Source organism: Erithacus rubecula (assembly GCF_903797595.1).
Source record: "Erithacus rubecula genome assembly, chromosome: 18".
Lineage (NCBI taxonomy): Eukaryota > Metazoa > Chordata > Aves > Passeriformes > Muscicapidae > Erithacus > Erithacus rubecula.
Window position 1 is genome coordinate 14,210,645 of NC_136670.1, and position 22,197 is coordinate 14,232,841.

The 22,197-nt window shown below is 55.7% G+C and overlaps 1 protein-coding gene across 1 annotated transcript in view; it reads left to right on the plus strand.

Moving 5' to 3' along the window:
- B4GALT5 (beta-1,4-galactosyltransferase 5) overlaps positions 1-19,579 on the plus strand; it is a 32,858-nt gene extending 13,279 nt beyond the window's left edge. Inside the window, exons 2-10 of the mRNA XM_079321749.1 lie at positions 9,519-9,653; positions 11,834-11,947; positions 12,674-12,798; positions 13,142-13,258; positions 13,916-14,103; positions 14,200-14,322; positions 14,816-14,917; positions 16,290-17,987; positions 18,444-19,579. Of these exons, the coding sequence (XP_079177875.1) occupies positions 9,519-9,653; positions 11,834-11,947; positions 12,674-12,798; positions 13,142-13,258; positions 13,916-14,103; positions 14,200-14,322; positions 14,816-14,917; positions 16,290-16,437 (1,052 nt within the window). The 3' untranslated portion in view covers positions 16,438-17,987; positions 18,444-19,579. The remainder of the gene's footprint in view (positions 1-9,518; positions 9,654-11,833; positions 11,948-12,673; positions 12,799-13,141; positions 13,259-13,915; positions 14,104-14,199; positions 14,323-14,815; positions 14,918-16,289; positions 17,988-18,443) is intronic.
- Positions 19,580-22,197: the final 2,618 nt, after the last annotated feature.

Below are 22,197 nucleotides of genomic sequence, written 5' to 3' on the forward strand. Positions count from 1 at the left end.
CTCAGGCACAGCTCAGAGGTGGTGCTGTGCCCAGGGTGGTGCCAATCTGGCACCAGGGTGTTCTGTCCCCCACGATAAGGGCTGGGGTTCTCCTCAGCCTGGCGCCAGCGTGGCCACACTGCTGGCAAGGGTTGGGAAGGGGGGACAAGCCAGCAGAGGAGAGAAGGGCAGAGCTGGGGGCGAGGCACAGGGATTGTCCCTGCCCTGCACAGGCTGTGTGCCAGCACAGCTCTGTGGGGTAGTGGCTGCAGGGTTCTCTCTGTTCATGGCATCCCAAGCAGACTGATGCCATTGCTGACACCCAGGGAGGTGTCACACAGGCTGGGTTTGAGGGACAGTCTCTTGGGTGTTAAACGAGTTCAGAGATAGAAGGATGATTTTTTTCTAGTGAAGTCATTCCCTACACTGATAATGGAATCAGTCAATTTATTTACAGCAGCTGTATTACCATTTTGCTTGTCAGAAAAAAAATGATATAAAAATGCTGTGTATTCCAAGGTTACATAGCTCATGACAAAGGTCATAAATGTCTTAGGACATCAGAGTTATTGCAAAATCCATAGGTGATGGTCTGTGTTTTGGAAGTTCAAAGTTGCATCCTCTCTGATAACTTTTTTGCTTCCAATAAAACACAGCAGCTGGAGAGGCCATTCACAGTGTTGCCTTTAATTATTGCAGACAAGAACAACTCTGTAATCTGGCTGTGCAGGCCAAGCTGCTGTGGCTCTTAAATGGCATTGCATGGTGAGAGTACCCTTGGCAGGGAACTCTGAGCTGCTGCCTTTGAAAATCTCGGACAACAGTCACCCCACGTGATGGAAGAATTCCAGCTTGGGGCATTTTTTAGGAGTTGAAAGGGCTGGGAAGGCAGGCAGATGCTGGTGTGGCTGTGTCCCTCCCTGGGATGGCTGCTGTCCCAGGAGCTGGCAGTGCACAGAGGAACCACAGCAGGGACAATTCTGTACTGCAGCAGAGGGATCTCTCCTGGGTCTCCATGCAGATCCTGCCTGCTGCAGGGCAGCCCTTGCACTCTGGGGGCTGAGGCAGCTCAGCTGCTTTATTCCCACGTGGCCTTGCAGAGATGGGGCTGTCCCTGGGCATTTTAACCCCAGTGAGCAGGTTCAGGTGAGCCTGGTGCCCCTGCTGTGCCCTGCCTGGGGGCTGCTGGAGTGTCCCCACCTGCCCAGCAGAGCTCTGGGGACAGGGACAGGCAGAGGTGAGAATCCTGCCCAGCAGAGCTCTGGGGACAGGGACAGGCAGATGTTTGGGGACAGGGACAGGCAGAGGTGAGAATCCTGCCCTGGCTCTGCCCTTCATCCCTGTTTGCCTCCCTGGCACCTCGTGGCTGAGCTGGGCTAGGAGCAGGGCTTTCCCTGTGCTCTTTCTTTTGGAGAAGAAGGAAATGTGTGGAAGCAGGAGGTGCTGGCCCGTGGCTGGATGTGGCTCCTGCCAGCCCTGCCCCAGGGGCAGCCCGGTGTGGCAGGCAGAGCACTGACCTGGAAGAGCCTCTGGAGCCCCCTTGGAGCAGGCATGAGGCTGCACATGTGATAAACCTTTTTGTTCAGCCACGCTGAACTTGGAAAACATGCTTGAAAAATCAGGTCTTTGGTTTTTTTTGAGGGGAATAGTCAAAACAACAGAACCTGTTCTGTTTTTCTCCATCAAAGGCGGGATGTTAAAACTCCAGGCAGTGCAGCTTGTGGTGTGTGAACTGAGTCAGTAGATCCATTACTCTTAAGCTGTTTTTTAACAATTTCTCTCCTATGGGTATAATCTCCTAATTTGAAAGACTTAACAAATCAATGGTTTCAAAATCTATTTAGCTGGTGTTTGATGTATATGGAAATTTAAAATCCAAATCGCACCTGTCTCCTGTTCTCTGCTGTGGTCTGATTGTATTCTGGATTGCCTCCAGTGCAGGACACTCTGCTGTAGCTCCCTGCTGACTGCATTTCCTAGGCAGCAGCTCTCCACGTCCCATTTTCCTGCGGGTCTGTGGCTGCCTGTTTGAGCAGGATGCCCAGGCTGGTGCAGGGCTCGCCTGCAGTGGAGGATTTCCTTTGTCTGGTGCAGCTGTTCCAGTTCCCATGGCCCAGGGGATGAGGAGTTGTCTCGAGCTGCCCATGTCCTTCACTGCCCTCCTGCTTCAAGGACAGCGCTGGGGAGGATCTGCCTGGTTTTCCTCTCCCCCGCTTTCCCAAGCTTTCATTTAATTCTTATTTATCATTTTTCCTAGCGAAAGCTCTCCCTGTGTTTGCTCATCCTACATGAGCACTGGGCTGAGGCTCTGGGATTCCTGGTGCCTTCAGAGGGGGTCCAGGATGCCGGAATTGCCGTCCCTTTGTCTGCTAATGAGCGCAGGAGCAGACGCTGGGCTGGGAGCGTTTGGAAGTGTCAGTGCTGCCAGCCCGGCGTCGGTGTCAGCGCCTGTGCAGAGCCTTGGATTGTTCTTTGGGTGTGCTCTGCCTGCCCCAGAGCCTTGGATTGTTCTTTGGGTGTGCTCTGCCTGCCCCAGAGCCTTGGATTGTTCGGGGTGTTCGGGCTCTGCCTGCCCCAGAGCCTTTGATTGCTCCTTTGATTGTTTGGGGTATTTGGGCTCTGCCTGCCCCTGCCCCAGAGCCTTTGATTTCTCATTCTGTGTGCTCTCCTGCCCCAGAGCCTTTGATTTCTCATTCTGTGTGCTCTCCTGCCCTGATGCCCTGCTGCTCCTGGGAGAGCAGGCTGCCTGGAGATGGGCACGGGGGGTGGAGAACAAACAGGACACACAGTCATGTGCAGTCACATCTCCTGAGTGGCAATTAAAGCAGGAGAGCTGGGATCTCTCGAGGAAGGGTAATGTTTAACTTGGGCCAAGGCTGGCTGTGCTCTGTGCTCCAGCCTGCACGTGTCACTGTGCCCTTCTCAGGGACCTGGATTGCTCTTGGGGGCTGCAGAGCCCAGTGTGGTTCAGCCCCCCTGGCATCTGGTGGAGGGCTGAGCTGTGCCCCTGCTGTTCCAGCTGCTCCTGCTGGCCTGGGGCTCAGTCCCTGCCTGCTGGTGGGGGCACAGCTCCTTCCACAGCTGCTGTGGTGCTGCAGGTGTTCTATGGCTTCCCTTGGCCTCCTGAGCTTTCCCATGTGTGCTCCTCTTGCTGGGGATCCTGAAGCCAGTGCAGTGATTTCCAGGGCGAGTGGCACAAACACCTCAAGAAGTTGCCACCCCATAGAAATTGCCACCTTAAATGTGTACATGAAAAAATCAGGGTCTCTTGAAATAACATGGATTTTCCACCCCTTGCTGAGGCTTCCCCAGGGTCATTTTTGAGACAGTTCAGATACAAATTTCCTGTATTCAGGTTTTGGCTGAGTGTCACTTCATCCTCCCATCTTCCTGTGTGCTGTGTGCACGTGCAAGCTGCCAACTTGCCAATTTTGAGGACAAGTAGTTTGTAATTACCAGCTCAGTGCTGCTGCTGCACTGTTAATTCTTAGACCATTTAATGTATCAAATTATTCCTTCCTGCGCTATTTAGAGGCAAAGGGCTAAGTAACAGTGATGGCATTAATATTAAATTCTCTAAAACTAATAGGAACCTCTTATTTAGTTGTTGTGGCACTCAGCATGTCTGGGGGTTACAGTGCCACTGGAAGGCTAATAGAGACAGAGGTCTCATGGTGTATTAATGCTGGGATGCTGCTACTTTTCCTATTTGGGTTATTTATGAGTTAAGACCATCATAACTGTCTATCAGTGCCTTAGAGGCTTAGTTTGATTAAAGCCCTTTGTATTGCTAATGCTAATGGAGCTGGATTGATGCTGGGGATCTGCAGGGAGAGCTTAGCAAAAGGCTTAACTAGACATGACTCTGCTGGTTTCACTGTCCTGGGCCCTGTGGAGGTGTCTGCAGCAGGCAGGGCCTGGCAGGGTGACCTGAGCACTGCCCTGCTGCCTGCAGGACCCTCTGAAGGGTCCCTGACCCCCCTGCTGCATCTCCCCTGTGAGCTGTCCCACTGCTGGGCACGTTCAGCACGAGTTTCTCTGGTGCTGCATTGGTTTGTGGTTGAAATGGGGGCTCCAGGGGCTGGCAGGGATTGTCCTGCTGCCTTTGGGGTTTCAGGGGCTGGCAGGGATTGCCTTTGGGGTTTCAGGGGCTGGCAGGGATTGTCCTGCTGCTTTGGGGTTCCAGGGGCTGGCAGGGATTGTCCTGCTGCTTTGGGGCTCCAGGGGCTGGCAGGGATTGTCCTGCTGCTTTGGGGTTCCAGGGGCTGGCAGGGATTGTCCTGCTGCTTTGGGGCTCCAGGGGCTGGCAGGGATTGTCCTGCTGCTTTGGGGCTCCAGGGGCTGGCAGGGATTGTCCTGCTGCTTTGGGGCTCCAGGGGCTGGCAGGGATTGTCCTGCTGCTTTGGGGTTCCAGGGGCTGGCAGGAGAAGGCTGCACGTATCAGTGAGACCATGATGAACTCAAACAGCCCCTCTGCAGCACGAGTGAACTAATGAATGGGAAAAATGCTGAATGTGGCAGAAAGCCCTAAATCTCAAAGCAGAGGAAGAGTGGCTCCTTCCTCAGGAAAGCCTGGCTGCTGTGCTGGGTGCTGATACTGCTGCAGGCGTGCAGGGCTGCTGTGAGCCACTTGGCCCCTCTTCCTGCCCCAGTCCCAGGGGCTCTGTCCCAGCTGGGGCAGCTGCTGTGCCCAGCAGGGGATGCTCAGGAAGGTCCTTTCCGGACAGTGAGAGCATGGCAGGGTCAGCAGTGAGACAGGTCAGGTCTGTCCGGTGTCAGTGACTGGCAGAGATCACAGCCAGGCCTCTTCTGAATCAGCTTCCAAGCTGCAAATTACCCTGTTGCCTCTTCTAGTGCGTATCATCACGCTGGAACTAATTTTCCATGAGAGAGTCAGCTGTTTCTTGATTAGAAGTGCTCTGAAAATACTAACAGAGGAATGATTACAGGAAGACTTCAGTGCTCATTTATGTAATTGGTCTTTACTTCCCTGGCTAAAGCTGTTGCATCCACTGCTGGCTGGAGTGAGCCCTTGCTCTCCCAGTTTGCTGAGCAGAGGTTGGGGTGCCATGCCCTGGGGAGCAGCCTCGTCCCTCTGTCCCAGCTGGTGACAAGCTGTCATGTTTTCCGTGTGTTTAAATCAGCAGGGATGACTTGTCCTTTAATGAACCAACACGAATAATCTTCAGGCAGTTATTTGGGCGAATGGGTTCTTAAATTCTGCCTGTTTCCCGAGTGGAGAGTGAGGGTTTTGCTGGAGATTAATAGAAGAAGGGGCAGCTCTGCCTCCCCTCTCTGTCCTTGTGCAGCAGCCAGGCTGTTGTCGCTCCGTGCTGTGCTCTCGAGTGCCGCATGCTCAGAGGGAAGAAAGGCAGAAGGCCGATGTAATTTTCAAGATCATCCTGTGTGATGAGATTAGCAATATATCACAACAGGGAGAATTGTTTTCTGCCTGACCCACGGCTCAGGCCAAGCCCACCGAGCCTGTGTGTGCAGTGCTCGGGGTGATCGGGAAACGCCTCTGGCCACAGGGGCCCTGGGCTCTGCAGGGCCAGCCAGGTCAGGCTTCATAAATTTACAGGATGCTAATTTGCTCATCAAAAGGGCAGCAAATGCAGGAGGAGTGAGATTTGAGCTCGGTGGTACCCAGTGATTCCCAAATGTTGGTGCAGCCACAGCCCCCGGAGCTGATCCAAGCACTGTGTGCACAGGGAGTGAAATGTCTGCAATAACGTGTTTTAAATCCGATTTTCTGACCTGAATGCGTTGCGTGCTCTGGATAAACAGTGTTTGTGAAGCTTATCTCATGAGCAGTTTGTTTCGGGGGTAGGAGAAGGGGCTGTGGTCTCTGGGGGCTGTTGGGTGTGAGGAGTGTTAATGGCACATCATCCTTGGCCAGGTATCTCCTCATTCATCTCCTTAAAGGGGTTAACGTGTGAGAAGGCGGTGCTGCGGGCACAAAGGCGGTGCTGTTGGTGCCCGGCTCCCCTGGGCTGGTGCTGCAGTGACACAGCCCCGGCTGGGGCAGCCCGGCCGGGCTGTCATGTGCTGTGCCGAGCCCTGCTCCGTCTGCACGGGAACAAACGGCGCTTTCAGCCTCCTCTGCTCTCACTCACCGGGGCTCTCACAGCCCCTCTGCTCTCACAGTCCCTCTGCTCTCACAGCCCCTCTGCTCTCACTGACCGGGGCTCTCACAGCCCCTCTGCTCTCACAGTCCCTCTGCTCTCACAGCCCCTCTGCTCTCACTGACCGGGGCTCTCACAGCCCCTCTGCTCTCACTGACCGGGGCTCTCACAGTCCCTCTGCTCTCACAGCCCCTCTGCTCTCACAGCCCCGGGTTCTCACAGCCCCTCTGCTCTCACAGCCCCTCTGCTCTCACTGACCAGGGCTGCTCTCTGCTGTCTCTACTGTCCTTTCATGCTTCACCAAACCTGGATCTGCTTTACCCAGCAAGTCGAAGCACAATGAAGTAGAAAGTGAAATTACTCCATCAGCATCAGGGAGCTGTTTCTGAGCACTGGCCCAGCTCTGTGCTGGAAGGGGCAGATTGCATTGCTGCCAGTGCTCTGTGCAGGGCAGAGAGGCTGTGCTTGCCTCTGGAGGAGGCTGTGTGTTTTGGGAGGCTGCTGGGGGCTGTGTTTTTGTGCTGAGGCTCAGTTCCTGCCCTGCCATGCAATGCCAGCTCTGGAGGATGCTGTGCCCATGGCTGGTGTGCTGCCTGTGCCCAGCTCTGGAGGATGCTGTTCCTGTGCTGGTGTGCTGCCTGTGCCCAGCTCTGGAGGATGCTGTTCCTGTGCTGGTGTGCTGCCTGTGCTCAGCTCTGGAGGATGCTGTTCCTGTGCTGGTGTGCTGCCTGTGCCCAGCTCTGGAGGATGCTGTGCCTGTGCTGGTGTGCTGCCTGTGCCCAGCTCTGGAGGATGCTGTTCCTGTGCTGATGTGCTGCCTGTGCCCAGCTCTGGAGGATGCTGTTCCTGTGCTGGTGTGCTGCCTGTGCCCAGCTCTGGAGGATGCTGTGCCCATGGCTGGTGTGCTGCCTGTGCCCAGCTCTGGAGGATGCTGTTCCTGTGCTGGTGTGCTGCCTGTGCCCAGCTCTGGAGGATGCTGTGCCCATGGCTGGTGTGCTGCCTGTGCTCAGCTCTGGAGGATGCTGTTCCTGTGTTGGTGTGCTGCCTGTGCCCAGCTCTGGAGGATGCTGTTCCTGTGCTGGTGTGCTGCCTGTGCCCAGCTCTGGAGGATGCTGTTCCTGTGCTGGTGTGCTGCCTGTGCCCAGCTCTGGAGGATGCTGTGCCCATGGCTGGTGTGCTGCCTGTGCCCAGCTCTGGAGGATGCTGTTCCTGTGCTGGTGTGCTGCCTGTGCTCAGCTCTGCAGGATGCTGTTCCTGTGCTGATGTGCTGCCTCCTGGCAGAGCTGTGTGCCAGCAGCAGGTGGATGCTGCCACTGGGGCAGGACGTGGCCTGGGTGCCCCAAGCACCAGCCCTTGGTGTGTCATACCCAAGGCAGGGCTGTGGCTGGGCTGGGAAGCTGAAGGAAAAGCTCCTGGTCATCTGGGAGACCTGCAGGGGCTGGGGCTGCCCTGAGCATCCTGCCCTACACCCCGAGGCTCCAGCAGCCTGACAGCATCACTCACTGCTCACTGCCAGCCCCAAACAGCCCGTTCTGACAGCTCCTGCAGGGACTCCCATCTTCCTGAAACCTGCTGGGAGCTGCCTGGCAGAGCTGGGGCTGTGCTGCAGTGCTGGGAGGTGATGCCACTTCGTGCTGAGCTCTGAGCTGATGATTGCAAACTTCTGATGGTTTTGGGTGTAAGGCTTGCATGGGGAATTTTGGGTCCTTCTGTTTCTGGCCTGTGGTGCTGTATCAGAATGCCAGCTTTTGCTTGAGCTATTAGAGCAAATTCCCTCTTTTTCTGAGGAGGGGCAGCAGTTGGTACCTCTCTGTGTCATTGCTGAGAAACTGCCCCAGGGCTCACATTCTAGCTGTAGCTGTCACCAGCTGAGCTGGTGGTCACTGCTGCAGAGCTGCCCCAGAGCAGGGGGTGAGCCAGGAGGGTTTGGGGGCAGCTCTGTCTGAGCCAGCTCCTGCTCATTGCTGCTTAAGGGACCATCACTGAAGGGGTACGTGTGTCAGAGGGGCTGGAAATGGACATTTGCAATTGCATTTCAAGACACTTGGTTGCCAAGGGCTTAGTGCAGTTGACCCTGTTCTTTCTGAAAATCCCCAAGGTTCAGAGACAGGCTGGGCATGACGTGGGGCTCCATCCCCCTTTCAAATATTTACTTTGCTGTGTGAAAACAAAATGCAGTTGGGATTGGGAAATGTGCCTGGCAGCCCCTCTGGAGCTGCCTCAGTGTGAGGGGGCAGGAGGGGGCTGGAGGGCAGCCCGTGGGGTGCAGGGTGTGCCCTGGGCTGAGGATCCCACTCTGGTGCTGTACCCAGCCTGTGCCCTGGTACTCCAGCCACAACATGCCCTCCTGGCACTGCCAGCTGCTGGTTCCAGGCTGTGATGTGCTCCTGTAGAAATGCCCTGTCTGCTGTGGATGTTTCCTGGTGGCATTGCATCAGCCACTGCCCTCCTCTGAGCAGGGTCTCTGCTGTTTCCTTGGCCTGGTGCCCTCTTTATCTCTCCTGGAGTGTCTTCTGACCTGCTTTTTCAATTACTAGTACAAAATAGGCCTTCTAGGTTGTCCGTTCTTGGTATCTTCATGTCAAGATTTTATTTATTTTCCACTTCTTTCTTAAGCATAAAATTACACCAAGAGGGCTGTGGCTGGCACTGATGCTGGTGAGGGGTTTGTGCTCGGTGTCTGTCCTGCCCCTCTGTGTGTCTGTCCTGCCATGTCCCCTCTGGGTGTCTGTCCTGTCCCCTCTGGGTGTCTGTCCTGCCCCCATGGGTGTCTGTCCTGCCCCCGTGGGTGTCTGTCCTGCCCCTCTGGGTGTCTGTCCTGCTGTGCCATGGCAGCTGCTGGTGGCACAGGGCTGTGCTTGAGCAGTTTGCTCGGAGCCAGGTCCTGCCATTGGGTGTCAGCTGAACCTGAAACCTGATCAGGCTGAGCCTGAGCTGTGCCAGGGCACGGGGTCAGCAGGAGAGGAGAGGGGGAGCGTGTCTGGGCTGCCCTGGGGAGCCAGGGCTGCTGCTGCAGGGCTGGGCTGTGCTGAGCAGGGGCTCAGAGCTGCTGTGGGGCTGCTCTTTGTGCTGCCTGTGCCAGCCCTGGGTGCAGCAGCTGCCCTTCTCCAGGCACACAGCTGGCTTTCCTGTTATAATGATATTTCCTAATTAAGCCTCCCTAATTAAGCAGCGAGATGTGCTGTTGGTTGAGCTGCAGTGCTGTCCTGCAGCCTGGCAGTCAGGTTTGGCTGGGTGCATCCCTTGCAGCTTTCCAGACGTGCCCACACCTCCACTGCCCCGTCCTGCAGCCCGGGGATCCCTCTGCAGGGAGCGAGCTCAGATCCAGCAGGAGGCTGCCAGTGCCTCCAAAAACCCCTCGTTTCTTTATCCTACAAAAGCTGATGGCAATGCTCCTTTCTGCCTCCCTTGCAGTGAACACCTACCTGTTCATGATGCAGGCGCAGGGCATCCTGATCCGGGAGAACATGCGCACCATCGGCGCCCAGGTGTACGAGCAGGTGGTGCGCGGCGCCTACGCCAGGAGGAACAGCAGCCTCAACGACTCAGGTATACCCTGCCACCCGTGGGATCAGCCTTCTGCTCTCATGGCAAATCCACAGAAAGTTGATTTATACTGGTAAACGCAGGGTGGAAGCTTTGGTTAATTGCCTGCCGCTTTTGTTTTTATGGATAAAAATATATATGTGACATAATATATAGAAATACTGATCAAATATAAAAATCTTATTTATTGATATATGTAAAAAGTACAAAAGCTTCTAACTTGTACAAAGGGCCAAAATCTTGAAAGGTCTGAAATGATAGGATTTGAGCTGAAAACCTCTTTGCTTTCCAGGAATTCAACTTGTAGCTTCAAGCAGTCTGAGGGTAAACACTTTCAAATTCAGTGCAAGGATCAGGTTTCATGTTTGAAAAATCCCTTTGCAGGCGGCGCCTGCGCAGAGCCCTGGCTCTGGGCACGTGGAGGAGCCTGTGCTGCAAGCTCCACTCTTCCCCTGCCAGGCTGAGCTCAGGTGCCTTGGCTGGAGGTGTGCCATGAATAACACGTTGCATTTAGGGCAGGATGTGGGGCTGCAGCACAGGCTGCCCCTCCAGCCTCTGTCATGCACACACATCTGAGCCTGTGGGGCTGGGGGCTGTGGTGTCAGTGAGTGCAGGGGCAGAGCTGCCCTGCCTGTGTGAGGTGCTGCTGGGCTGGGGGCACCCAGCCTGTCCCCTCCCTGCTGGGCTGGTGGCACCCAGCCTGTCCCCCAGCCTGTCCCCCAGCCTGTCCCCTCCCTGCTGGGCTGGTGGCACCCAGCCTGTCCCCCAGCCTGTCCCCCAGCCTGTCCCCTCCCTGCTGGGCAGTGGGAGCTCAGCTCAGCTCCTGCAGGTTGCAGCAGCAGGGGCTGGTGGAGTTTCCCAGGGTAAGATCATTTCCTCATTAGCAGAAGCAGGGGCTGTCCTTGCTGCCCAGCCTGCTGAGCTGAGCCCTGCCTGGGCACGGGAGGGGAATTATCACCTTAGGCAGGGGATGAACGCCCCAGTCAGCTCCTGTGCTGCACCACAGCCAGGGCTCTGCCACCCTGGGCTATTTTTAAGACTGGAAACATCAAGTAAAGCAGAGGCAGGGTGAGGAAGTGGCTGATCCCCAGGGGAGGAGGGTTAGGTGCTGCTCTGCTGCTGCTTGCAGTGGTGAGAGCCTTATCCTGCTGGGCTCTGCCTGGGGGGCTTCAGGTGATCCAAAACCTGTGTGCTGCCAAGTGCCAGTGACACAGTGCCAGCTGGGCAGGCACACGAGGACAGTCCCTGCCCAAGAGCCCCAGCCCTGGGGGCAGTTTTGGCACATCCAAGCCCTGAGCACTGTGCTGGGGTGACCTTCCCTGGCAGGAGCAGGCACAGGACAGTGCTGGTGGCATCTGGGGACACTCAGTGCTGTGGCACAAGGACTGCAGTGACACTGGGGGCAGAACCTGCCCTCCCTGACTGATTTTGGGTGCCTGGGTGGGTGTCACTGCCTGCTGAGAGCACTGTCCCCATGCTGCTGTGTGACAGCTGCCAGAGGAAACCCAGCACAAAAGGGCAGCCCTTGGGCAAGCCAGGGCTTCACCGTGGGCTGTGACCTGGGCTGAGTGCTCTGCTAATGGGAGTTTACAGGGAAAATTCCCTATGGAAATTTGGAACAGTATCAAGCATCCAAAATGACATCTCTCCTACTTGAAAAGCCCTTAGGTTCTGTGTACAGCCCATCTTGAGTTTTGAGATATTTTGGATACTGTTTATTGAGCAAATAAACAATGTTGCTGACATGATGTTAGGTACTAGCACAGCACAGCAAGTGACTGTTCAGTGGAAAAGCTCCTTAGAACACCTTCAGGTGTAGGGCTGGGATCTGCAGGGAGCTGCTGGAGCTTGGGGCTCCTGTGGGACAGGGAGCAGAGGGGAGGCAGTGTGCAATGTGAGAGTTTTTATTGATCCTTTGAGGAGGATCCCAGGCAGGGTTGCCCTGTGTAGACACTGCCCTGGCAGTGCTGGCTGGCACTGAGACCTGCCTGAGACTTCCCTGTCCCCTGTTGGGGAAGGACAGCTGGGCAGGTGTTCCAGTGGGAACACAGCTGTGCTGCTGGGGACATCCTCAGCTGTGACTGATGTTCGAGTCTGCTCACAGTGCCGTGGGGAGGTGGCTGGAAATGACAGACCTTACAGCTCAGGTGAAAACTTCTCTTTTTATTTTCTTTTCCCCCCAGATTATCCTCTTGATCTGAGCCACAACGACACCTTTCTGCAAGCCACAACGTTTCTTCCTGAAGACTTTACCTACTTCCCCAACAATACCTGTCCTGAGAGGCTCCCTTCTATGAGTGAGTAGCATCCTGCTGCCTGAGCCCCTCTCCTGCTCCCCTTGGCTTTCAGGGCTCTCAGTGGCATTCCCAGCCTCACCACCACTGCACCTTTCCCTGCCAGGCACAGGGATGAATGGGAGCCTGTCTAGAGCCCAGCTCCCTCCTGGGAAATCATTGTTTACCCACCCTCAGGAATTAATCCCTGCTGTGTCAGAGCCATGTCTCCCTGCTGAAGTAGGAGCCCATTGCTTGGCAGACACAAACAAAAGAGGGATTGTGTGCAGGGAGCTGGTGAAAAGGCTCTGCCAGCCCTTTTCCAGGGGCAGGGACAGCAGGGTGGCTCCCCTGTGCCTCAGCAGTGCTGCCAGCCCCAGCCCTGAGCTGTGCCAGGGCTGCTCTGGGAGATGGCCTGGGAGAAATGCTCCCACCAAGGCTATAATCAGGTGAACAATTGGGCTTTTGAGGGTGAATGCTTCCACAGAGGGGGAGTGCTCTTTGCTGAGGTGGGGGTTTAATCTGCTGGAAACATGCAGGGAGGAGTAGAGGGGTGCCTGGCTGGTGTGGGGCTCTCATTGACAGCTGCACCCAGAGCAGCCACAGAAGCTCAGGTGTTACCTCAGCAGCATTTCCTGATTTGCTGGTGCTGGAGGAAAGGGGCTGAGTGCTGGATGGAGAGCAGGGATGCAGCAGAGTCTGCCCAGGAGCACAGCAGTTCCTCACCCCCCTGCTTCTCCCACTCTGCAGAGGGCCCCATTGATGTAAATATGAGCGAGATCACCATGGAGGATATCCACCAGTTCTTCTCTAGAGACCCTTCCATCAAGCTGGGAGGGCACTGGAAGCCGAGTGACTGCCTGCCTCGCTGGAAGGTGCTGGGTCTGGGCAGGGCAGGGGAATGGGGGCAGGGCAATGGGGGGTCTCTGCTGTGCTGCAGCTCCAGAGCAGTGGTGTCAGGAGCCCTGCAGTGCCCAGGGAGCAAATAATGATCCCAAGGGCTGCTCTGGTGCCCCAGTGCTGGATGATGAGGAGCTGCGAGTCTCCCTTCACAGGGTGACGATGGATTTTTGCAAAGCAGCCATTCCTCAAAAGGTGAATAGCAGCTCCATGCCTTGGGAGCTGGAGGGTGCCAGGCTGCTCTGCAGGGGCTGAGCCCCCTCTGCTAGTGGTGCCTGCTGCCAGCCCAGGAGGGCAGTGAGAGCTGTTGTGTTGCAGGTGGCCATCCTGATCCCATTCCGCAACCGCTACGAGCACCTGCCCGTGCTGCTCAGGCACCTCATCCCCATGCTGCAGAGACAACGTTTACAGTTCGCCTTCTACGTGGTGGAGCAGGTGAGTGGCACAGCCCTGCCTGCCAGGGCCACCCTCTGTGCCAGCCCCAGGGCTCCTGTGCCACGTGGGATTGTCCTGTTCTGTCTGAAAGTGGCACAGATAAGAGATGTGCCCAGAAATTACTGGTTTTATGTGAAAAATAGACATCTGGGGATTGGTGTTATTTTTTAAAATTCTGTTTTGTAGGAATTTTTTAAATAAGGCTTTGGATGAGGTATTTGCAGTTCAGACAATGCTGCAGTTTTTTTGGTATCTCCCTGCAGTAGTTCCAGGCAGCATCCCCTAGGCACAGGAATGGCCTGACCAGAGTTGGGCTTTTCATGTGGAACATGGATTTCATTTGATGTGTACCTGGACCTCTCACTTAGGCTTCATCCAGCCAGTAGATGTGCCTCCATATTTAGCTCTAGCTTAAAAAGATTGGTCAACATTGGGGTTTTTTTCCAGTGTCTGAGTAACAATGCTTCAGCATCTTTATTTTTGCTCCTGTACTGTAAATTGAATATTTCAGTGTTGACCTGCTGCAGTACCTCACTCCTTTCATGGTGCCAGAATGGGAGCTGTTGCCCTCTGCAGTTTTCTAGACAGGGCTGGAAACACACACAGAGAGCAAGAACTGCAGGGACTGCTCTTGAGAGGGAACTTTCTCCCTGCCAGGCTGGAAACCAACCCTTCAACCGTGCCATGCTCTTCAACGTGGGCTTCAGAGAGGCCATGAAGGACCTGGCCTGGGACTGCCTCATCTTCCATGACGTGGATCACATTCCAGAGAGCGACCGCAACTACTACGGCTGCGGGCAGATGCCCCGGCACTTTGCAGCCAAGCTGGACAAGTACATGTACCTGTGAGCACTGCCCCATCTCTGCCTGCTTTGCTTCAGGGCTGGGATTGCCATGGGGGGCAGGCTGGGGGCTCTGCCCTGACCCCTCTCTCCTGTCAGGCTCCCGTACAACGAGTTCTTCGGGGGGGTGAGTGGCCTGACTGTCGAGCAGTTCCAGAAGATCAACGGGTTCCCCAACGCCTTCTGGGGCTGGGGAGGTGAGGATGACGACCTCTGGAACAGGTACAGCTCCCTGGGCCCTGCTGGTTCTGCCAGCTGAGCCTGGCACGTGCTCTGAGGGCACAGTTGTCACCCTGGGCAGGGGCACTGGGCTGGTTGTGCTGTGCTGTGCTGTGCCTGGCATGCCCTGCCCTGCCCTGCCCTGCCCTGGCTGTGCTGTGCTGTGCCTGCCCTGGCTGTGCTGTGCTGCCCCGTGGGGCAGGGGCTGCTCCAGCTGCCCCAGCAGTGCCTGGGCAGCACAGAAATGCTGGCTGGGAGCTGCTGGCTGTGCACAGTGTCCCATCCTGGGGGCTGAGCAGGGCTCTGAGGTGCTGAGTGCTGTGTGACGAGCCCCCAGCCCAGGCTGCAGCAGGGGGTTCCTGTGGGTGGGGAGGCTGAGCCATGGCCAGAGCCCCAGGAGCTCTGACTGCAGCCCTGGAAGCACTGCCAGCACAGCAGGCACAACAGGGGATTATTTTTTGTTTATTTGATTTCATTTCTCCCCTTTTTAATGCAGAGTACAGTATGCAGGCTACTCGGTGACTCGACCAGAAGGAGACACAGGGAAATACAAATCAATTCCCCACCATCATCGGGGAGAAGTGCAGTTCCTAGGAAGGCAAGTAATTTTTAAGAATCCTAAAGCCTTTCACAAAGAGTCTGTACCATATAGGAGGTTCCTTCAGCTGTTTGAGGGCAGGGACAGCCTGAACTCTTGAAGGAAACTAAGTGCAGGGAGATGAGGCAGAGCATTGCCAGGGTCCCTCCATCCCTGCATTGTGTGTCCCACATCCCTGCAGCCAGGGATTCTTTGTGGCTGCTTGGGTGCCATCCAGAAGAGGGGCTGGAATTTGAGTCTTCTGCAAACTGTGCAACAGAGAACCAGAGAAGCACATCTTCCACAAACAGCTTCAGGAATTAACACTTGCAGCTGAGCAGCTGCTGGACAAGCAGTGCAAGCTCTGTTCTGCAGAGGGGCTTTAGGCTGCTGCTGCAGAGATTTGAGCTGTCTGTTGGTGGTTTTTGCAGAAGACTCATTTTTGGGGGTGTTTCCGTTTGAGTTTCCATCTTTGGCCCCACTTTTCATTTCTCTGTTGGACAGAATGCAGCCAGTCAGAGGTGCTTCTCTTACTTCACTCTGGAAAAGGAGAAGTTACTTTTGGTTTAGAAAACCATATTTAGCCAAACCCTTGAAGCATGGCAGGCTGACAGTGCCATGGGACTGAGCTCTGGCTCCTGGTACCTCCCTCTGTTCTCAGCCAGCACCTTGCCCTGCCTCAGGGCACAGCCCTTCCCTGTCCCTTCCCTGTCCTTTCCCTGTCCCTTCCCTGTCCCTTCCCTGTCCCTTCCCTGTCCCTTCCCTGTCCCTTCCCTGTCCCCAGGTTGAGCCCTGGTGCCTCCAGGCCCCAGCACTGTGCTGAAGGGATTCTCTGTCCTGCTGAGATGTTTCTGCCTCTTTTCCCCTCCCAACCCTCCTCCTCCTGTCTCCTCACACTATCTCTCAATGTGCTTGAGGCTGTTTTTGTGCTCCAGCTGCAGTTTCCTTCCCCATACCACCACTCTGCTGGTTTTACTTCCTCGCCCCCATCCCTCAGACTAAAACCATTTAGTTCTGTTCTTGCTCATCTCTGGTTTCATGAACGTGGCAAGGACCACATCACCCCTCAGCTCTCTGGGATGGTGTGGGTGGTGGGCTTGGCAGGACCCCCAGGCTCAGCCCCCTCCTGGGAATGGGACCTGCAGGTGCCAAGGGTTGTTTTGCCAGCTGAATGTTTGCTCTTTATCTAGTGATGGACTTCTCTGGAATTTTCTGGTGGTTACTAACACAGCATTTAAATGTGATGGCAGCCTTCATTAAGGACTCAGAAGTGGTTGTTTTGTAGCTGCTCCTGGGCCTGGCTCTTTGAGGGCTGTTCTGGTAGCCCTGGGAGGAGTTTGCAGGTGCTGGGGGATGTGTGGAAGTGACTCTGGCCTCTGGTTCTCCTGCACAGGTACGCCTTGCTGAGGAAGTCAAAAGAAAGGCAAGCCCTGGACGGCCTCAATAACTTGAACTACTTTCCCAACGTCACATATGACGCCTTGTATAAGAACATCACTGTTAACCTGACACCAGAGCTGGCTCTGGTGACCGAATATTAAGAGGAGAAAATAACTTTGCTCTGCCCTTCACCAAGAAAGCACCACGCTAGACTTTCTTTTCCAAGGGTTATTGAGGACAAGCAACACTTTGTCTAATGAAGGATCACAGTATTTTGGAGAAGGAGGCTGAAAGTGCACGCACAAATTGCCCTTGCTGTTCCAATCCAGCCCGACAGCCGGGCAGCCAGCTCAGCAGTCTCTGCATTTTTCTGCCACTCGCTTTCTGGGTTTCAGGACAACAGTTGGACCTGCTGCTCTCCACATTCCTCCTCAGCAGTCTCTGGCACTGGGGCTCTCCAGGGATGCACTCTCTCCTCTGGAGGCTCAGCTGGGGGACTCTGGCTTCCTGGCAGCAGTTTGGTTGGCACTGCCCTGGTGGGAGATCAAACGACTTTCGACGCCGTTCTTCTCTGTCCGTGCGGTTTTTTAAATGACCTGCTTGAAGTATATACAACAGAATCGCTTCTTAAAGAAGTGTAAGTGTAAATATGCTGTGTAAATTGCCCCTTTTTATTTTTCTCCTATGGCTCAAGTCCAAGCAAGAGGTTTCCATGCAGTCACTCATTTTAGTCCTGAGTTCTGTAAACACTTGTGTGAGCATCGCTGTACTTGTGCAAGGTGTTCCTTTTAAGCCAGTGAGGCTGCTCGTGTGATTCCAGCTGGGCATATGCAGAAATGTTGGTGGGCCAGGGCCCAGAACCTTCCAGTGCAGTGGGTGAGAAATCCAGCCAGGTCATCACTCATTCCAGAAACTGCAGGGCTGGCTTGTTCCAGGGAGGGTGAGGAAATGGGAATATTTATTTAAAAACCTCCCTTTTCTGTCACTTTTGCAACATGGTGTGCAAATGAAGCCAAAAGCCATATGGAGCACAGTCCTGTGGCTGTTGCTCTGTATCCTGCTGAGGGCTGGGATGGAGCCACTGCTCCCCACGAGCCCTCCCTGCACAGCAGTGCTTGCCCTCCCTCTGGAAGGTGCTGGGACGGTTCTGGAGGTCGGTTGAGTTTGTTTGTCATGCAAATCTGCAGCAGAGGTGCTCTCGGAGCCGGGCAGTGCCCTGCACTGTCCCCCCGGGTCCTGGCAGCACTGGCATGGGCACAGCCGGTGGGATGGGGTCACAGCTCAGTCAGAGACATGAAGGACGTGGAAATATGAGGACTGGGAGCCAGAGCTTGGTCTGACAGCCCATCCAGTGTCATCCCTCTCTGTTCACAGCCACCAAGGGCAGGCTGGACTTCGGGCCCGTCCCCAGGGACACGGCCCAGCCCTTACACAGCACTGACACCACCACTGTCACTGCACCCCTCTGACTTAAAAGTAAAGACATTGGGTGTTGGTTTTAGTTTGTATTTCCACTCAACAAGGGCAGGTACTTGACCTCCGAAGGACTTCAGCTCTTTTCATTGCATTGTTTGCCTTCGGTTTCCTTCACTTTGTGGTTTACATTGTTCTCAGTTCCGTGGACGAATGATCCCCATGCGCATCTGTGGTGGGTGTGACTGCCCAGGGCATTCCTGACCTGTACCACAACACCTTAGCTTAGGAAACACAGGTTCTGTGTGGATCCCATGCACAGGTTCTGTGTGGATCCCATGCACAGGTTCTGTGTGGATCCCATGCACAGGTTCTGTGTGGATCCCATGCACAGGTTCTGTGTGGATCCCATGCACAGGTTCTGTGTGGATCTCATGCACAGGTTCTGTGTGGATCCCATGCACAGGTTCTGTGTGGATCCCATGCACAGGTTCTGTGTGGATCTCATGCACAGGTTCTGTGTGGATCCCATGCACAGGTTCTGTGTGGATCTCATGCACAGGTTCTGTGTGGATCTCATACACAGGTTCTGTGTGGATCTCATGCACAGGTTCTGTGTGGATCCCATGCACAGGTTCTGTGTGGATCCCATGTACAGGTTCTGTGTGGATCCCATGCACAGGTTCTGTGTGGATCCCATGCACAGGTTCTGTGTGGATCCCATGCACAGGTTCTGTGTGGATCCCATGCACAGGTTCTGTGTGGATCTCATCAGCGGCATGAGAGGGCAGCCAGCGTGCCCTTGAGAAGCGCTGATGAGTTTGTAACTAAGTTTTAAACCTCTGAACTTACATGTGCTTTAAACTCTCTTCCAAGGGGATTCAGCCTGGTGATTTGTAGGCAGAGGTGAGGATTTGCTTTTTCTGGCGCATACAGCAATAAAGACTTTTGCTTCAGAGTCTTGATCTGTAATTCACGTGGGCCCTTTCCGGGTGCTGATCCCTGCCCCTCTTTTCTTTCACCCTGAGACCTTGCTAGGAACCTGTCTTTGTTCAATGGTGCTTCAAACAAGGAATGTATTTCACCTAGTCCGAGTTCACTACCCCAGAATCATGCATGTGTGTGTGAGTAGGTGTTGAACTACCTTAGCTGGGATCCTCAGCCTCCCAGGTCCCTGCCCTGTGGCCCTGGTGTGGGGCAGAGCCTTTCCCCCGCTCACAACTGCGAGGCTCCATCCCCCAGCACCCCCTTCCTTCCACCACGGCCAATTGATTTTCCCTTTTTAAAATGTGGATTATCTGAAAATGTGCACTGTTAATCTTATCAGCTCTGTCAAATACTGTATAGTAAATGTAACTGTTAAAAACATACTGTCAAGCGCATGTGCTGTAATGGTGTAAAAATTCTTGTATTAAGGAGAACTTGTACATATTCTGGCAGCTGAAGTTCAACAAGGCCACTCATTTGCCCCTTTCCACGTCAGCCCTGCTGGAGGGCAGGTCCTGTGTGATGCTGATTTATTTTTTTTAAATGAGCCACGTGGGTTTTATTTGCAAAACTATTTATTGACAGTCAATTCTCTGTAAAGCTCTGCTTCTCTAAGGGAGGTTCCGTCTGAGCAGCGGCCGAGCACTACAGGCCCCTCACCATCAGAAGTGGCTTTAAACTCAGCTTTCCATCATCATGGCTTTTGAGCTTACTGTTATGTTTTTAAGAGGTGCCAGGGGGACATTTTTGCACTGAAGATTCGTGTTTTACAACACACACACACTTCTCAGTAAAGCAATCCTTTGTGTCATTACATTTATTTACCCATGTGTTTGTACATTTTTGTATTTGTTAATTTATGAATGATTTTTTCAGTAAAAAATACATATCCAAGAACAGAGATTGCAGTGCTTTGCTTATTTTTTGAACAGGAGGCTGGCTTGTGCTTTTTTTAGTAGGAGGTGAGATTTGTAAGCCCAGAGGGGTAAGTGCCTATGAGAGTTTGAGTCAGCGAGGGTGAGCCCTGGATGCCAAAAGCTGGTTAGAAATTTCTCATTAGGACTGCCCAGAAATAAATTGAGTGTGAGGTCTGGATGCTCCTCAGACTCCTCCTGATGTGTTGGTGCCTCAGCCTTTTTCCAGGCACGTGCTTCAGTGATGGAGGGGTCAGCTGCCTGTGGGTGTTAGAAAGACACTTGGCTGCACTTGGTGCAGGGTTTGGGACTGGTGGTAATTGAATTTTTGAACAACACACCCAGGCAGACAGACGAGCTTCCTTGCAGCAGCTTTAAAATATCTTTCTGCTGCTCTGCAGCATGCAGGCATGCTAGAATAAATAGCTGGCAGCCCTGGGTTGCTCCAAGCCTTGCCTTTTTTTAGCTCTGTGTCTTCTGGGAAGCTTCCTCCTACCCACAGTGCTGGGCTGGAGCCCGCGGGGTGCCCTGGAGGGAGGGAGGGAGCCCCGGGTCCCGCAGCGCTGGGGGCTCCTGAGCTGTCTGGGGATCCCTGTGCTTCCCCGGGGGTACCCTGCTCTGGGGGTTCCACTGGGCAGGGGCTGCAGGAGATGGATGCACACGGAGAGGGCTGGGATTGCTCCTGCCCGAGTCCAGGGGCTGAGTGGGACCCCCTTGCTGGGGCAACAAACACGAGAGCGGGGAGCAAAACCCTTCTGGGTGGCTGTGCCGAGGAGAGGAGCCCGGCCAGGGCACCTGGCACCAGAACACAGCCAGGGCACAGCCAGGGCTCTGCCAGGACACAGCCAGGGCACCTGGCACCAGGACACAGCCAGGGCACAGCCAGGACACAGCCAGGGCTCTGCCAGGACACAGCCAGGGCACCTGGCACCAGGACACAGCCAGGACACAGCCAGGGCTCTGCCAGGACACAGCCAGGGCACAGCCAGGGCTCTGCCAGGGCTCTGCCAGGACACAGCCAGGGCTCTGCCGGGGCTCTGCCAGGGCTCTCCAGGGCTCTGTCAGGGCTCTCCAGGGCTCTGCCAGGGCTCTGCCAGGGCTCTGTCAGGACACAGCCAGGGCTCTCCAGGGCTCTGTCAGGGCTCTCCAGGGCTCTGCCAGGGCTCTGCCAGGACACAGCCAGGACTCTCCAGGGCTCTGCCAGGGCTCTGCCAGGACACAGCCAGGGCTCTCCAGGGCTCTGCCGGGGCTCTGTCGCCGCTGTCCCCCGGCAGCGCCCAGCCGCGGCTCCCCTCAGTGCAGCCCCCGTTGCGCGGGCTGAGAACAGCTCAGCCTCCTGTGCTGCAACATCCCCCGGCTCTGCAGAGACTGAAAAACCCCAACCTAACCAAAAACCAACCACCAGAGCTGGGCGTTTCTCCCTTTTCCTTGCTGTTCTCCATCCATACGGTCAGCAGCAAAAAGGGGGAAGCCAGCGGCTCATCTGGAATCAGCTGGGTAAGAGGAGCAGCGCTCACTCCCCTGTGGGCGCTCGGCTGGTCCCTGACCCCGCTGACACGGATGTCACCCCATCCACGGATGTCACCCCATCCACGGATGCCACCCCAGCCAGGGATGCCACCCCAGCCAGGGATGTCACCCCATCCACGGATGTCTCCACGGATGTCACCCCATCCACGGATGTCACCCCATCCACGGATGCCACCCCAGCCAGGGATGCTCCCCCCGGTGCTGCGGTGCTCACGGAGGCTGAGCCGAAGGGGCCGAGGGCTCGGCCGGGCCCCGCAGAATGCCCGGACCCGAGGCTGGGGAATCACCCCGGCCTCGCTGCAGTTCGCATTCCCCGCCGGGCTGGGCTGCAGCCCCGGCCTGGGCGGGATGCTCGGGAAGTCCCCCCGGGAATGCAGGCTGCCCCTCCGCCCCCATCCCGGCACCGCTTCCCTCCGAGCGCCTTAGAGCCGCTAATCGCATTATTGGGGTGCTGGCCCCGGATCTACCCCGGTCCATGGCAGGGGCTTTGTTATCCAGAGCTGGGAGCTGATCCCTGAGCTTGACAAAGCGCGTTCATTCATAATTCACAGCCGCTGCTGCAGTGGAAACCTTTCACAGGTGACTGAGCCGGACCTGAAACGCCGGGCTCAGCAGCCAGTCCTGGGGCACAGAGGGGTAAAACAGCCAGTCCTGGGGTAAAACAGCCGGTCCTGGGGCACAGGGGGACACAACAGCCTGTCCTGGGGTACAACAGCCGGTCCTGGGGCACAGAGGGGTAAAACAGCCAGTCATGGAGTACAACAGCCAGTTCAACAGCCGTGCCGTGCCGTGCCGTGCCGTGCCGTGCCGTGCCGTGCATTGCCGTGCATTGCCGTGCCGTGCCGTGCCGTGCATTGCCGTGCCGTGCCGTGCCGTGCCGTGCCGTGCCGTGCCGTGCCGTGCCGTGCCGTGCATTGCCGTGCTGTGCCGTGCCGTGCCGTGCCGTGCCGTGCCGTGCATTGCCGTGCCGTGCCGTGCCGTGCCGTGCCGTGCCGTGCATTGCCGTGCCGTGCCGTGCCGTGCCGTGCATTGCCGTGCCGTGCCGTGCATTGCCGTGCCGTGCCGTGCATTGCCGTG